Below are 16,263 nucleotides of genomic sequence, written 5' to 3' on the forward strand. Positions count from 1 at the left end.
TTACTGTGATAGTCCAGAGCAAACCCTTAAACGAAACAGGAACCCAGTGGGTTTTCCTGCAGGGACCTTTCTTCTGAAAGGATAAGTCCACAACACCACAATGAATACCTTTCACAAAATCAGCACCTTTCCCTCCAACCCAGGCAGGTGTCAGCATCGAGCACGAGTCCGTGGAAGTTTGTAGGATGTGGTAAAACCTCCTTTCTGGGCTGGAGGTGGGGCTGAGACCACCCGGAAGACCCTAGACTGATTGGGTGCCAGCCACCTGGGGGGGAAACACCCTCACATTGTCCAAAAGTGGAGGTTCACGTGCTGGACCTCCAGTCGGGGGTCTCCGCCCTCCTGCGTGCGCTGTGGCGATGTGAGCGCCGGAAAAGGGTTGGGGGCGGAGAGGATGTAGTCGATGCTGAATTTGAGGTCCCTGCGCTCCAGCTTCCCCAGGGCGGCGGGGTCGGCGGGGGCCGGGGGCGGGCAGGGGGCGGGGGATCCCCGCGCACTGACCGTCTCGGATGGACCGGGGGGCCCCTGGGCGCCCCCCGCGCGCGCCGCCCGCGCCCCGTCGCGCTTGGGGCCGCGTCTCCTGCGCCGCCGCCGGTAGTTGCCGTTCTCGAAGAGGTCCAGCAGCGACTCGCAGCCGCCGGCGAACGTCCAGTAGTTTCCCTTGCCCTTCTCGTGGCCCTCGGTCCGCGGCACCTGTGCGAGGACGCGGCTCAGCTCGGAGCTGGCTCGCAGGGGCGCCCCCACCGCCGCCTCTGGGCTCACTTGGGACGTCGGGAGCGCAGGCGACAGTGATGCTCGCCCCGTGCTGGGCGGGTAGCCTTGCTCACTGAGCAGGTGGAGGCAGCCCAGTTTGCTAAGAGGGAACTTTCCAGCAGCTCCCCTCCCCCAATCAGGGATGACTTGGCCCAGGTGTCACCAAGCCTGGGACACTCCGGGGTCGTTCCGGGGGCGGGCGGGGGGCTCACCTTGACGAAGCAGCTGTTGAGGGACAGGTTGTGGCGGATGGAGTTCTGCCAGGCGCGCTGGTTGGCGCGGTAGTAGGGGAACCTGCGCATGATGAAGTCGTAGATGCCGGACAGGGTCACCCGGCCCGCGGGGCTTTGCTGGATGGCCATGGCGATCAGCGCGATGTAGCTGCGAACAGGGGCATCAGCCTCGCCGGGGGAGGGGGCCGCCCCGAGCGCATCGGGGTCCCCCCTGGCCAGCCCTTCCCGGCGCCTGGGACCCCCAGAGGAGGACCCGCTGTTCCTTCCCCCAGGGCGCCTCGGGGTGTTGGAGGTGCGCAGCAGGAAGGGGTGTTTGGGCAGGTGACCCCTGGAGCTCCCCATCCGCGCCTCTGCCCAGACCAGAAGCTCTCCCTGCACTTGGGGGTTCCCTCGGGGAGGTGGAGAACCTGCTCCGTGTGGACGACTGTGCCCCTTCTCTGAGCCCCGCCCGAGGGAAGAAAGCCCTCCCCGCATCCAGGCTGGTCCAGGCTATCCGAGCCCCCTGCGGTCACCTGTACGCGGGCCGCGTGAGCCGCTTCTCCTCGTCGGAGCTGCCGGCCGGGAAGTCGTCGGCGTCGTAGTTGAAGCAGTTGTAGGGATACTGCGAGCTGTCAAACATCGTGGGCGCCCGCGGGCCGCCGCTGTCGCTGCCGCCTCCTCCGTGCCGCCCGCCGGCCCGCCACGTCCGTGCAGAGGTCTTCCTGGGCGCAGACAGGCCGCGTCTGCACTGCGGGCTGCTCTCAACCCGAGCTGGGAACCTGGGCTTCGGGGGTCCCCCGCCCGCCCCACCCCGTTGTCTCGCATCCAATCCCGGCGCGGGGGATGCCCCAGCCACCGGAGAGCGGCCGAGGGAGCGAGCGGGGCTCTGGGTGACCCTCTGCCTGGCGCGGGGGAGGAGGAGGGAGTGGCGCACTGGGTGGTCCGACGGGCGGGGCGCCTCCCGCCGCCTCGTGCTACCCGCCCGCCCCGCGCGCCCGCCGCGCTCCTTGCGCCGGCCCCAGTGTCCGGGTAGAGCCCGCTGGGTACCCGGAGCCAGAACTGGGGGTCCCTGCCCTGGGACGTCTCCTGGGAGCTCCCGGGGCCGTGCGCCCTGGGTGCACCCCGGGTGCACCCCGAGACAAGCACGTTCCTCCCGGGCACCTGGATTCCCGGAGTGGACTCGGGCCTCCAGAAGCCAGAACTGGAGCAGGGCCACAGGGGGCTAAGGCTGTCACCCCCTCGGCCACCAGGCTCGCCCCACCTCTTTCTGCTCCAGAGCATCTGGGCCCAGGCCTGGTGGTGGGGCCCAGTGGGTGTGTCCCTGCCTGGAGCACTGGATCAGAGCCGGGTCAGAGACACAATGTCCAGCATTTCCTCCAGCACCCTGTGTCCCAGCCACACTGTCTCTCATTGCCCAGGGGTGTACCTCCTCCAGGACCCCCAGCACCCAGTTCTGAGCTGGGTGGCACAGCCTGCTCTGTATCCAAGCCCCTGCTTTCATGGGGCAAAGAGCTTGCAGTCCTGGAGTGCACTTCTTATCAGCCAAGCCACCACTTTCCTGGCCCCTCCTAGCCCCAAAGCTCAGTTTCGGTGTCTGGGTCGGTGCATGCAGAAGGGAAGATAAGGGATAGGAAATTTAGAAAAAGAAGTGAGGGGGATCTTGGGGGGCCCTTTGTTTCACAGCGGACGTGCCACCAAAAGGCTTTTTTAATGAATAATCCGCAGAGTTCTGTGAGCTGTGTCTGTGTGTCTGCCTAAGGCCGGGAAGCCTGCATAGTCTTCTTCCAGAAAGCTCTCCTTTCAAAATAGCACCTTTAGCTCTGAAATGACCTGTGCTCAGTCCAGCCTGTTGGCCCCGGGAGGGCCTGATGCTGGCCGCTGCCCTTGGTGAAGAAGGGTGGGGGTCAGGCCTGCCTTGGTGGGGCACGTCCAGGTCCCCAGATCCACGTGGTGGCTGGGCAGTGGCCCCTCCTGCGTTGGCACTGTGGCTGTCGGCTTCTGTTCAGGATCTGATGCTCAAACCCGTTCAGTGGCTCTGTACTGTCCTCTCCATCAGATGTCAGAAATAAGAACGATGGAATGTGGGAAGCAAAATGGTGCAGCCCCTCTCGAAACATTTCGGCATTTTCTTAAAAAACTGAACGAGCAGCTGCCATATGACCAGGGATTGCACTCCCGGGCATTTATCCCAGAGAAACGGAAACGTAGTTCACACAGAACCCTGTGCACACACGGTCACAGCAGCTTTATTCGTCACATCCCCAAACTGGAATCTACCCAGATGTCCTTCAACAGGGAAACAGTTGAACAAGCTGTGTCCACCTGGCCCTGGACCCTGCTCAGCAACTCGAAGGCACCTGCGGTTGATACGGCAGCAAGCTGGTGAGTCTCTGACTGTGTGAAAAAGGCTGGTCTCAAAATGTGACGTATACGATGCCGTTTATATGACATCCTTGAAATGACAAAATGGTAAGATGGAGAACAGATTGGTGGCTGCCGGGGTTGGGAGGAGGTGGGGGCAGGAGGGCAGTGGTCGTGGATGTGGAAGGGCCACATGAGTGGCTCAGTGTCGGTATCCTGGTGGCACTACTGCACCAGGGTTTTGCAAGATTTTACCATTGTGGGAAACTGGGTAAAGGGTACACGGGATCGCTGTTTTATTTCTTACAACTGCATGGAATCGACCATTATCTTGAAATAAAAAGTTTAGTTAAAGAACCCTGAGTGATCCTGGAGACCCTCTCCCCCAACCTCCCTTCTTATTCTGGTTACGGAAGCTGAAACCCACAGATGCCGAGGGAGAATGAGATCACTAAGCAGAGCGGGCGCTGGGTCATCCGTCAGGGCCAGGGGGAGAGGATCCTGTCACCTCCCCTCGGTTTGGGGTTTTCTTGGCTGAACTGAGAGGCCCACACGGCTTACCTCTCGTCCCTCTCCCTGCCCTCCTCCTCTCTCTCCACTTCCTTCCATCAAGCTTCAGATGAGCTCTCGGAGGGAGAGCGGAGGTGTGGGACTTGCCTCCCCAGGAGCCCCACTGTCAGGCAGAAGCAGAGGGCAGAGATCTGGCAGGAGCTGGCGGAGCTCCAGGCCGTCCCCGTCCCAGCCAGCGAGGTCAGCCGGCATCAGTGACCGTGTGCACTCGATGGCCTCATATCAGGACGTCGACCCGTGCTCAGATGTATGATTTACAAGGACAAAAGGATGGCTGCTGCTTCGCTCCAGCCTTCCAAATCTCGGTAAATGCCTCCAGGGCACCCAGCCTTGCAGGGTGGGGGATTCCGAGCTGGCCTAGCCCGGAGCCACTGTGCTCCCTGTCTTTGTCTTACGTCTCCTGGTAAAGCCACATCCTTGAGGCCTGGCAGCGCTGGCATGTTCAGCACTGTACATGTCCTGTGTGTGCTGATCCATCCTCTGAAAATGGTCCCTTCCCTCGTAAAGGCCACACTAGCCCCGTGAAGGAGCAGATGACAGTAATCCCAGGCTCTGCATCCAATGGCTGGTGGAGATCAGAGCTCAAGTTTGAGACCAGCTCTAACTGAAGGGCTCTCGTCACCAAAAACCATGCTTTCCTTGTGTCCTTTCTAGGGGCTGACGGGAAACACTAAATAGCCTGACATGGAGGCAGCGCCTTCCTTCCCGGCAGCAATCTGGGCTCCTTCGTTTGCGGTGGGAATTTGGTCCCACACCCCCGATGCACGTTGTAACACCCCTGGTGGAATCCCGCTACTTGTATAAAATCGATGGGCATGTTCAAGGAGATGGCTGATTCTGTGGAGTCTGTGTTTGTGGACCAGCCGGATGGTCCTTCAGCTCCTGTAGGTCTGAGACGCAAACCAGGAGGCCTGGACCGTCATCACCTGGCTGACCCCTGGGAACAACCTTTGCACCTGGGACCCAGGGCGTGGGGGCTTCTGGGCCACCTGCCAGCTACTGTCAAACCCACGTTTACTGAGCTCGATGAGAGACAGAAGCCACCACAGAGGAGAACAGAGTCCTCAGAGATGCCCCTCGTGGAAAATGGAACCCAACGTTGCCGCCTGTTTTGCTTGGGTCCGTCCACGCACAGACATGCTCGGCAGTCATAAGGAGAGTTTTCTGGGCAATCACTGTGTGCAGCTCTGAGTTCCTTCATATATGAACTCACTCAACCCACCAGCAACTCCAGGGGAGCTAATGGCCCGGAGCTACACGGCTAGTACTCGGCAAAGCCAGGGGTCAACCGTGCCTTCAGCCTCTTAAAAAAGATCTGGAAAATGTCGCCCTAAATTAATGACAGTGGTGACCTCCGGGGAGATTACCAGGCACAGAGTTTTAATTTTGATAAGGACAGTATATTTCCTGTATAATAAAAATAATATATAAATCCACATTGATTACTGTAATGTTCTCTCTTGCTTGTAACCAATTGCCACAAACTTAGTGGCCTCACCACCACCCACGTATTGGCTCTCGGCTCTGTGGTCAGAAGTCAGGCACCAGGAAGACATACCACCGCCGCACGGCAGTAAAACCGGAGATCGGCACCATCACGACTTTTCTCGAATCTGTCAGGGAACCGAGGTTGCAGGACAACCAACTCAAATCCAGGGAAAGAGGTCACCTGGGTCTGACCAGTCACTCACCTGCAGCAGGTGGGTCTGAGTGCTCACTCACCAGCAGCAGGTGGGTCTGAGTGCTCCCTTACCTGCAGCAGATGGGTCTGAGTGCTCACTCACCAGCAGCAGGTGAGTCTGAGTGCTCACTCACCTGCAGCACGTGGGTCTGAGTGCCTGGTGACCTGCAGCAGGTGGGTCTGAGAGCTCACTCACCTGTAGCAGGTGGGTCTGAGCAGCAGGTGGGTCTGAGTGCTCAGTGACCTGCAGCAGGTGGGTCTGAGTGCTCGGTGACCTGCAGCAGGTGGGTCTGAGTGCTCGGTGACCTGCAGCAGGTGGGTCTGAGTGCTCCCTCACCCGCAGCAGGTGGGTCTGAGTGCTCCCTCACCCGCAGCAGGTGGTCTGAGTGCTCCCTCACCCGCAGCAGGTAGGTCTGAGTGCTCCCTTACCTGCCGGGCACCAGGAGGTCCAGTGTAGAGAATTTACAGATGAATCGTTAACATGGTGCTGAAAATGAGAGCCAGTGGGAGAGTGTGGAGGCAAAAGCAGGGGGAGTTTGCAGCAGGCTCTTCCCCGTGGACCTCACTGGACGTGCAGGAGAAAGAGTGGGAGCCAGTGACGGTCTGGAAAGGCTTTCGCATGTCAGGCTGGGGCCGCAGAACTGCAGCAACTGTAAAGAAAGATCCCCCCTTGTCCCCGGCCCTGCCCTTTCCCCCATCTCCCTTATGGAACAAAATTCTGAATCCACCCTGAGAAGTAGAAGCCAGCCGGGCCCTCGTCCTCACAGAGGTATGGGCAGGTCCTGTCCGGGCGTCTCTTCCTTGTCTGTCTGTCCTAAGACAAGGTCACAGGGGAATAGGAGGAGCTTCTGAAGCATTAAAGGAGGAAACTCAAAAATGGATGGTGGAGAAAACACCAGTCGTTCACTTATTTAATTAAACAGAAAACAAAGGTTGGGCAGTGACAGAACCTTTCTATGAATTTTGGTTTCTTAGAGTTCTGAAAAGTTTGCTTGACTTACTTCTAAAAATAACTTATTAATTAATTAGGGGCCTGGCGGGGAGAAGGAAGGCTTCTCTGATGGTTAGCCAAAAATTTCCTTAAAAAACTGCTAATAATGGGCATCAGCAGCAAACAGGCCAGCAATGCTCTAGGAGTTCTTTATACAGATTAACTTATTTACTTCTCAGGACAGTCCCGGGGGTCAGGTCTTACTGTTTATTCCCATTTACAGGGCGAGAGAGGGTAGTCAACCACCCACTCACGTGGGGCGGAGCAGGATCTGAGTCCAGGCCTCCAGCAAAGGATGCGCCCGGTGACGGCAATCGCAGGTCGGAATGCGCCTGGGGGACCCCACACACGTCCACCAGGAGGCCCGTGTGACCGCCTGTAACAGGGAACGTGACTCAGAAGCAACCGGAACACCAGCTGGTGGGAATCGCAGCCTGTCTGTGGAAGAGTCCTGGGCACCGGCAGTGAAAGGAGCGGACCCGGCAGCCTTGCCCCCCAACCCCCCCCCCCCCCCGCCAGACAGGTGTCTAGAGACAATGCGGCACCGTCAATGGGGATCAAAATGAAACAGTGACCTGTGTGGTTTGTGACACATATATATGTGGCGACAATATAAAATTATGGTCTTGATAAACACCAAATTCGTATTTGTATTTGGTCTCGGGGGGAGCGTGGAGAGAGAGTGGGAATGGACAGGGTCACAGGGGCCATCAAATTCTCTCCCTATTCTCTCAAATTCTCTCTATGTTGTCTCTATCTCTGCTGTGTCATAGCTCCTCACGCACTTTTGTAGTTCTTGGTTTTTTAAAAATTTTATTGAGGTCACATTGCGTTATCACATTGTATAATTTCAGGTGTACTTTATTATTTATCAGTTTCTGCATAGACTGCATGTGCTCACCACCAATAGTCTAGTTTTTATCTGTCACCATACATATGTGCCCCTTTACCCCTTTCACCCTCCCCCCACCCCCTTCCCCTCTGGGCACCATTCATCTGTTCTCCTCCATGTGTTTGTTTATCTTCCACATATGAGTGAAATCATGCAGGGTTTGTCTTTCTCTGTCTGGCTTATCTCGCTTAACGTAATACCCTCAAGATCCATCCATGTTGTCGCAAATGGGACGATTTTGTCTTTTTTTATGGCTGAGTAGTATTCCACTGTATAAATATACCACATCTTTATCCATTCATCCATTGATGGGCACTTAGGTTTCCAAGTCTTGGCTATTGTGAATAATGCTGTCATGAACATAGAGGTGCAAATATCTTTTCAAATTAGTGTTTTCATGCTCTTTGGATAAATATCCAGTAGTGGGATAGCTGGATTGTATGGTATTTCTATTTTTAATTTTTTGAGGAATCTCCATATTGTTTTCCATAGAGGCTGCACCAGTTTACATTTCCACCAGCTGTATGAGGGTTCCCTTTTCTCCACACCCTCTCCAACATTTGTTATTTCTTGTCTTGGTAATTATAGCCATTCTGACGTGTGTGAGGTGATATCTCATTGCAATTTTGATTTGCATTTTCCTGATAATTAGTGATATTGAACATCTTTTCGTGTCCCTACTGGCCATGTATATATCTTCTTTGGAAAAATGTCTGTTTATATCCTCTGCCCATTTTTTGACCAGGTTGTTTGTTTTTTTGTTGTTGAGTTGTATGAGTTCTATATATATTTGGAGGTTAACCCTTTGTCAGATATATGATTTGCAAATATTTTCTCCCAGTTGGTGGATTGTCTTTTCGTTTTGTTCCTGGTTTCCTTTACCTCGCAGAAGCTCTTTAGTCTGATGTAATCCCATTTGTTTGTTTTTTTCTTTTGTTCCCTTGCCTGGGTAGACATGGTATTCGAAAAATACTGCTGAGACTGATGTCCAAGAGTGTACTGCCGATATTTTCTTCTAGAAGTTTTGTGGTTTCAGGTCTTATATTCAAGTCTTTAATCCATTTTTAGTTAGTTTTTGTGTATGGTGAGAGATAATGGTCCACTTTCATTCTTTTGCGTGTGGCTGTCTAGTTTTCCCAGCACCTTTTATTGAAGAGACTTTCCTTTCTCCATTGTGTTCTTGGCTCCTTTGTCAAAGATGAGCTGTCCACAGATGTGAGGTTTTATTTCTGGGCTTTCAGTTCTGTTCCATTGATCTGTGTGTCTGTTTTTGTAGCAGCACTGTGCTGTTTTGGTCACTATCGCTTTGTAGTATGTTTTAAAGTCAGGGATTGTGATGCCTCCAGCTTTGTCCTTTTTTCTCAGGATTGTTTTGGCTATTCTGGGACAATTGTATTTCTTAATTAAAAGTTGTGTTTGTTACAGAAAGTTTATAAATTAGAGAAACGTGTAAAATAAAAATCACCTATAATTCCACCATTCAGAGCAGCCACCATTCACATGCTGGCGTATGTCCTTCCAATTTTGGAGTGCAGGTACCATTTATAAAACCACTAACACAATATTCTTCAAAAACCTGCTTTTTAATGTCTACAGAATATTGAATGTGTCAGAATTCATCGATAAATCGTATTTTGAATGTTTCTGGGAGCACATAATTTCAGGAACCTCATTATATGAATAATCACCTGCTAATTTGAAACTATAGATGAATGCGAGTTCCCTTAAACATCAGACACAAGCTTTATTTTTAAAGAAGAGAAGCCTTCAAGGCTCGCTACCCCTGTCAGCTGGCATTAACGAGCACCCACGACGTTCCAGATCTCGCGGGAAGCTCTTTGACCAGCCAACCCTGCAGCAGCTCAGACGAACAGAGAGCCCTGGTCTTTTCCGAGTGGTTTTGCGGGAGCTCCTTGGAGCCAGGAGGGAGATGTAGCTCTTTTGCTCCCAAACACTCGATGGATGATGCACAGAGAGAATGAAGAAGAAACATAAGAGTTATGTTCAGGTCACTTTTCCACAGCAACACAGCAGGCCTGGGAATAACTTCCTGATCTCGGTGGCAGAGCACGTGCTGTTGGCGGCCAGGGTATATGGAGGCAGTTAGCGTCCTGGGATTCCTTCTTGGTGAGCAATCATCGCTGTTTAATATCAGAAGCGAAATGTAGCATTCATGAAGTCTAAGATTTCAAGAATTCTCCCCAGAACCCTACATTTTAGTGTTGTGAGTAGCCAGAGAAAGAACAAAACTAGCTCTATAAACACTGCCCTCAAAGTGGGGCGGTAGACTGCCCCCCTCACACTCCGTCAGCACCTCACACTCCCTCCTCCCCATGGAGCACCCCGTTCTGAGGCCCAGGAGGTGACTCATGACACTTCTCATGGCCCAGCAAGAGTCACCTCTGTGTCTCAGTCAATCATTGCAGCCAGAGAGTTACAGTTCTTTCACTGGAAACGCCAGGTCTGCTGCCCAGAGGCGAGGTCTGCCCTGCTCAAGCCACAGGACTGAGGCCGACAAGGAGGTGACTCCCCACAGGCAAGCCAAGTGTCTGTTACAAGAGAGGGCTGCCTTTCAAGAAAGGGCAGCAGGCATGTTGCAGAGTGCACAGTGAATGAGAAGAAACTGTCTTATGTTTTGCTCATTGCATGGACCTGTGTAGTAGCTCATTAGAAACAGGGGTAGCTAAGATGTAGAAATGTAGGCAGAATGACCCTCTGCACCTAATAGGTGAGCTTTCAGCAATTGTGAGAAGATGGAGAAGTCTTTGTAGCTAATAGAAAGGTCTTGACAAAGTGTATTTTGTTATCTATGCTGATAACAAACCATCCAAACTTAGTGGCTTAAACTAACAGACTAATTGTCTCACAGGGTTTCTGAGAGTCAGGAGTCTGGGTGTGGCTTCTCTGTGTGGTGCTAGCTCAGGATGTCTCACGTGGCTACAGTCAGGAGTCAGCCAGGGCTGCTTCATCTGAAGGCTCAACTGGAGATGGAGGATCCCTTCTAAGGGGGCTCTCCCATGCCTGCTGTGCTGGACTCACTGCTGGTGGGGCCTCAGTTCCTCCCCACACTGGCCTCTCCATCCAGCTGCCCACCACACGGCAGCTGAGTCCCCCTACAAGAGACCCGAGAGAGAGAGGCAGAAGTCCAGGCTGTTTGTAACCTGGTTTTGGCCATGACATGCCAGCCATCACTTAAGTGTTCTCTGTTGGTCTCACAGACCAATCTGGGCAATGCTGAGGGGCTCACAAGGGCATGGATCCCAGGAGGCATGGACTTCTGGGGGCCTGCCTGGGGGCTGCTGCTGCACACAGGGAGGTAGGAACCGTTGACTCCAACAGTGGGGGACTTCCAGGGTGTGGAGAGGGCCAGCAAGTACTGGGACATTAAGATGAGGAAGGAGAACTGGGCGTGGACCAGGCCAGCTGGGCCAGGGCTCAGGGCCAGATGGGGGGTGCCTCAGTGGAACCTCACACAGTCAGCGGCAGAGACAAGCAGGAGAGGTCAGGAGGGACACAGCCATGCAAAGCTGAAGACCCCTATGAGCTGGGAGCTGTGCTGTAGGCAATGTGGATGCCATGGAGCAAGAAACACCCCAACCTCATGTCGCCCCCAGTCTAGTGGGGAAGCGGACGGCAACTAGGTAACCTCAGAAATGCATGATCTGAAGCTGAGGGAGAGAGCTCTGTCAGAGAGTTGGCCGAGGTGACCAGGCTGAGACCGGGATGATCTTTCCCATGGATGGAATGTTTGAGCAGTGCTCAGAATAAGAATTAACAAGGTAAGGTTGGCATGGGGCAGAGAGCTCCATGTTGGGAGGTTGTGCAAAGGCCCTGTGACACCACAGGGCTGGTGCTTCTAGAAGCTGATGGAAGGCCAGAGAGCTTCAATGGCTTCCACTGGCCTCCAGATGAATTCCAAACTTCTGTGTTGAGGAGAGTGTCTGCAAATATTTATTGGTGGACAGAACTTGTCTTCAACACTCACTGAAGAATGACCCATGTATTCAATAGGTATTTTTGGAGTGCCCGGCACTGACCAGGTCCTGGAGGGACAAAGGACAGCAAGACCGAGGGGCCCTCTGCCTGGGGCTTCAGGCTTGAGAGAGGAGGCCAGTGGGGCTATCCTGAGCCCCTGGACACTGAAGGGACAGGCTCACCTGGTCCGAGCTCGGTGGCGGGCAGGGGCTGGCTGGTGGCCTGCCCGGTGGAGGGGTCCACCTGCCAGGCCCTGAAGGTCTTCATCCCTTATGATTCTGGGGTCCTGGTTCTAGTCCCGAGGAGCCGGGAGGCTCTGGTCATCTCTGCCCCGCAAGACGGGTCGTGCTTTCCTTGGGCTGTCCTCTAGATGGTGCAAGGGGACCAGACACAGGCAGTGTCCTCCAGCGCAGGCCTCCGGGGCCCTCCCCTGGACAACAGTGACTGCAGGACACACCTGGCTGAAAGTAGCTGGGGGAGCTCTGTCCTTGAGCCCTGGGACCCAAGGAATGGGAGAGAACAGGGCCCTTGGGCAGGGCTGGCTGACCGTAGCCCCCACAGCCACCTAACCCAGCTGACCCCTGACCTGGTTGAGGCACCCATGTGCACCCCACCAGACCCCAGGTGCCCCGAGGCCCCTCCTCTGGGTCCCTTAATAGCCTCTCCCACTTATCCCATTAAACCCTCGAGGCCAGGTGCCGTTCCCACCCCCTGGAGGCGGAGGGACTTTGTTCCCAGTTCCCAGAAATCGGGCAGTTCCTGGCCAGCCCACAACCCTGTCCTTCCTAATGCCAGCTCTGAGAAGAGGACAAAGACCCCTCTGTGCATATGGGACCCCCCACATACACGGACACGGGGGGCTTTGGAATTCTCTCTTGACAAGGGTCTAAGGTCTCTTCCTTCATCATCGACCGCCTCCCACCCCGCAGGCAAAGCTTCTGCTCACCTGCGACTGTTAAGATCCCTTAGGATGGGGGGACAGTGACTCATGGAAGAGGGTTTCCCCTGGGAAGTGGTCCGGATGTGGGGGAGATGTGCTGAGGGTGGCCTATGCTCTGGTGGCAGCCGGGAGCCACTCAGAGATGTCCCCCGGGAGGGTGGCTGGAGACCCCCAGCGTCTGGACACCAGGGAGCCCGCCAACGCACTCGGCCTCCCTCCACCTGTGGGCGTGGACTCGGGGGGCTCTGCATGTAGAACCTGCTCCCAGGGGACTGCAAGGCCGGTGTTTGGGGAGCCACCAGGGAGGAGTGGCGTCCTGCTGTTAATGAGGTGTCCTCTGTCCCTTGTCCGGCTCAGACTTCTGAAGGGTGTGCCGGGAAAGGAGGGTGTCCCCCACCCACATCCCTGCGGCCCATTTCACACTTTTTGGCCCCTGTGGCCCATGAGGGCAGCCCCCATTTGTATATTGATTTGTTGTTCATTTTCTTATTTTAACTCCGGAAGCGGTCTCTGCCCTCAAGCCACCCCCTCCTGCCTCTCATTCTCCAAAATGAGAGCCCAGGCCGACCGACCGGGGGAGGGTTCTGGCTTTAGTTTTTCCCTGGTTTGTTTTTATTTAGTCGTGTTTGAATTCTCACCCACACTTTCTCCTGGCCCCGGTGGCAAATGCTGTCCTGCTTGCGGACAAAGAGGCCACTGGACTTGTGGGAACGGACGTTCTCCAAGAGGAATTTAACCGAAAGCCCTTTCTCCTCGTGCTGCTCCCGACGTCCTCGTCCCCTCCTCCCGTCCCCAGTGTCGCTGGAACCCCTGGTGGGGAGGCTGGTCGGGGCGCGCTGGGTATGTGGCTCTTGACTCTGAAGATGGAAGGAAGATGACAGGATCCACTGTCCAGAGGTCGGGAGGTCCGGGCCCCAAACGCCACTCACCCCCTGTGTCGAGTTCAGGAAAGTCACTTCACCGTCCAGGCCTCGGTCCAGGCAGCTGTGAGATGGGCCAGCTGGATGTGGTTCCACCCACAGAGCATCAGGGCGGAGTCGCCCTGGGCATGGGGTCCAGGCGTTGTGCTGACCTGGCTGCTCAGGTCTGACCCCACCCAGCCGCTCCAACCGCATCGCGAGTTTGCATCGAAGTGACAGACGAACACAATTTGAAAAGTCCTAAATAAACTACAGGTCAAGTCATGAAAAACCACAGACCACCCCCCTCCTCCAGCCTCATCCCCGTTCCCGCAGCAAAGACCCAGAGAAAGTCACTTCCCGTAAGTTTCCCCGGGTGTGTCGTGCTTTATTTTTGTGTGACCTCTGAGTTTCTAAACAACAGCCTTCTGTTACAACTTTTTATTTTTAAGTTTGACACGGTAGCTGTCAACCTTCTACCCGGAGGAGGGGGTTTAGTTCTCGTACAACGTCCTACCCCCTGCAAACCCTCCCTCCGATTTGGTTATGACCTTCCTGGAAAGACAGCGCTGATCGCTTATGTCTGTGAACACCACTCACAGCTGAGCCGCCAACGCCCTGATCGCTTCCCTCCCTCCCGAAACTCTGCTCCGCCTGGACAGAGCGTGCTGTCCATCTGCCCACATCCTAGCAGGTGCTTATTGCTGGCTGAGCTGCTGTCCCTTCCACAGAGACAGCGGGTCCCTCTGTCTTCCTTGGGGAGCCTGGGGGGCACGGTGTCCCCATCATCATCCCGCTGGGCCCCTCCCTCTTCCCAGTTTCTTCTTTTTTTTTGGTTTTCTCCCTAGTCGGGTGGCACACACCCCCGACACGTCCCCGGGGCCCCGGGCTGCCTTTAGGGTCTGTTTGCTCTGTCTGAGCTCCCCCTCACCCGGTGCCCACGGGCCTCTCGGTGAGTGGTCAGCACAGTGAAGGAATCGCTCCACCATCGCTGTCAATGACGTCCCAGCTCTCGGGCCTTTGCAAGTGTTTTCCTGGGTGCTGCAGGTGATGAGCATCTTCTTTCCACCTGACGGGCTTGATGAAAATAATAAGAATTACAAGAAGTTTTCACATATTGCAGTGTATGGCGAGGCCATTCTGGTTTAAATCTGATTTGGCTGGAAACTTGTTTTTCCCAGAGCAGCCTGACTTATGGCCCAGCGAATGTGCCTTGTGCATCTGCTTCCAACATTTTCCCAAAGCAAAGACGCTCTCTTTAAAGATGGGGATGCATGTGTCTCTCTCTCTGACACCGACACCACTGTTTCTTTGGAGATAAGCTTTTCTTTCCAGAGAACTGAGGTCGAGTTGACCTGCTGTGTATGTGCTAAACTGCAGCAAAACATCTCCTGCGACTTTGGGAGAAAAAATTGTATTCCTGTCATGCTTGCTGTGTGTTCTTTGTTCCGACACAGTAATAACCGTGCCGTCAGCCACGCTTCCCTGGGGCAGGGAGCACTTCCGGGCTGGTGCTCACGTTGGCTCAATGAGCATCACTCCGTCTTTCTCGTCTGTAGATGGGTTATTGCTCATCTGCATCCGTAGTCTCTTCCTGACCAGGCCTTAGTCCTTGGAACCCTCATCCCAGCTGGGCCTTGACTTTTGACCTTCGAGTCCAGCTGTCCACGACCCAGTTTTAGCAAGAATCCTGTTAGGTCAGTTTAATGAGAACCCTGCACCCTCGACACCTGACCGGGCTCCTCACCCTCCACCTCTAGGTGATGTCTGACCTCTGACCTGCCTTGACCAATTGTCCTCCCAGGTTGGTTTCACCAGAACTCCCCGACCCTGAGGTCTCCTCTTAGTAAGTCCACCTGCTGACCCACTGGCTCCTTGGCTGTAAACCCCGTTTCCATTCGGAACTGAGCCTGGTTCTACATGGAGGCCTCTTGTCTCCTCCTCAGTAGTCCTGGATGAGCCTGTTCCTACTGCTCCAGCCTCCGTCCGGCTCTGGTTTGTCTCTGATGTGTCCGCAGAGCTCTGCTTCCTCAGCTGCTGGGCCTGTGAAGGGCGGTGGGTGGGCCCCCACATGTGCCTCTTTGGCGTAAGGATTATTTTGAGAAATGGCAGACACAGGGGCAACTGTGAGCAGAAGTGGCCTTTTCGTGAGGGACATTTGCATCCATGAGGGATGTCTCTGTGAGCCAGGTGTCCCCTCTCTGTACGGGCAGGAGAGGAGGCACCAGATGACAAGTCCCTCCTCCAGGGCGATGGCTGGGACTGAGATCTGCAGAACCGGCCGCTCGTCCACTGTGCTTTTCCTGGCCACACGGCCGCCCCCAGTCCTTCCCGCTTTGTCTTCAGCTCAGGAAATTCCAAGGGACTTTGGAGCTCTGTGTGGGGACCGGGGACAAAGAGCACATGCACATTCCTTGTGAGGCCACAGTGGCCACATCAGAACACTGCAGACGAGGGTGAACAAGAGCTTTATTCTCTCAGTCCTGGGAGCTGGACGCCTGGGATTGCATTTCTGGCAGGACTGGTTTGGGGTGGGTCTCTCTTTCTGGCTTGTGGACGGCCTTCTTCTCCCCGTGTCCCCACATAGCCTTTCCTCTTCTTATAGGGATACAGTCCTGTGGGATCAGGGCTGCCCTCACGACCTCATTTAACCCTAGTCACCTCCCCAAATGTGGTCACTCTGGGGTCGGGGCCTCGACCTGTGAGTTTATCCACAACCCCCTCCCATGTGGCCCGCCTAATGTCCCCTCAGTCCCTCTGTCCCCTTGCTGTCCCCTTGCTGTTGCAGTATCTAATTTGTGACCTATTTATGAGTTTATTGTGTGTCTCTGTCACTGCCCTGCAAACCTCTGGTGATGTCCTGGTCACCGCTGTACCCCAGCCTAGCACATGACAGATGCCCAGTGAGTCTGCTGGACCAAAGGGTGAGTGGATAGAGGGCCATGGGAGGCAGCAGCGAGTGGCCTCTCTGAGCCTCAGATTCCTTGGA

The 16,263-nt window shown here is 55.0% G+C and overlaps 1 protein-coding gene across 1 annotated transcript; it reads right to left on the reverse strand.

The window, feature by feature from the left end:
- Positions 1 to 282: 282 nt before the first annotated feature.
- On the reverse strand, positions 283 to 1,605 carry FOXL3 (forkhead box L3). The gene is made up of 3 exons (XM_058570563.1): positions 1,499 to 1,605; positions 966 to 1,134; positions 283 to 693 (listed from the first exon to the last, which is right to left on the reverse strand). Exons 1-3 carry the CDS (start codon positions 1,603 to 1,605, stop codon positions 283 to 285), a joined length of 687 nt encoding a protein of 228 aa, XP_058426546.1.
- Between the last annotated feature and the right edge of the window lie 14,658 nt (positions 1,606 to 16,263).

Source organism: Diceros bicornis, chromosome 26, assembly GCF_020826845.1.
Source record: "Diceros bicornis minor isolate mBicDic1 chromosome 26, mDicBic1.mat.cur, whole genome shotgun sequence".
Taxonomy (NCBI): Eukaryota; Metazoa; Chordata; class Mammalia; order Perissodactyla; family Rhinocerotidae; genus Diceros; species Diceros bicornis.

Coding starts and splice junctions, on each gene's coding strand:
- FOXL3 (XM_058570563.1), bottom strand. CDS start 1,605: ATGTTTGACAGCTCGCAGTATCCCTACAACTGCTTCAACTACGACGCC. Junction 1,135..1,498: donor CTCACGCGGCCCGCGTACAG/GTGACCGCAGGG, acceptor CCCTGTTCGCAG/CTACATCGCGCTGATCGCCA. Junction 694..965: donor TCAACAGCTGCTTCGTCAAG/GTGAGCCCCCCG, acceptor GTCCTCGCACAG/GTGCCGCGGACCGAGGGCCA.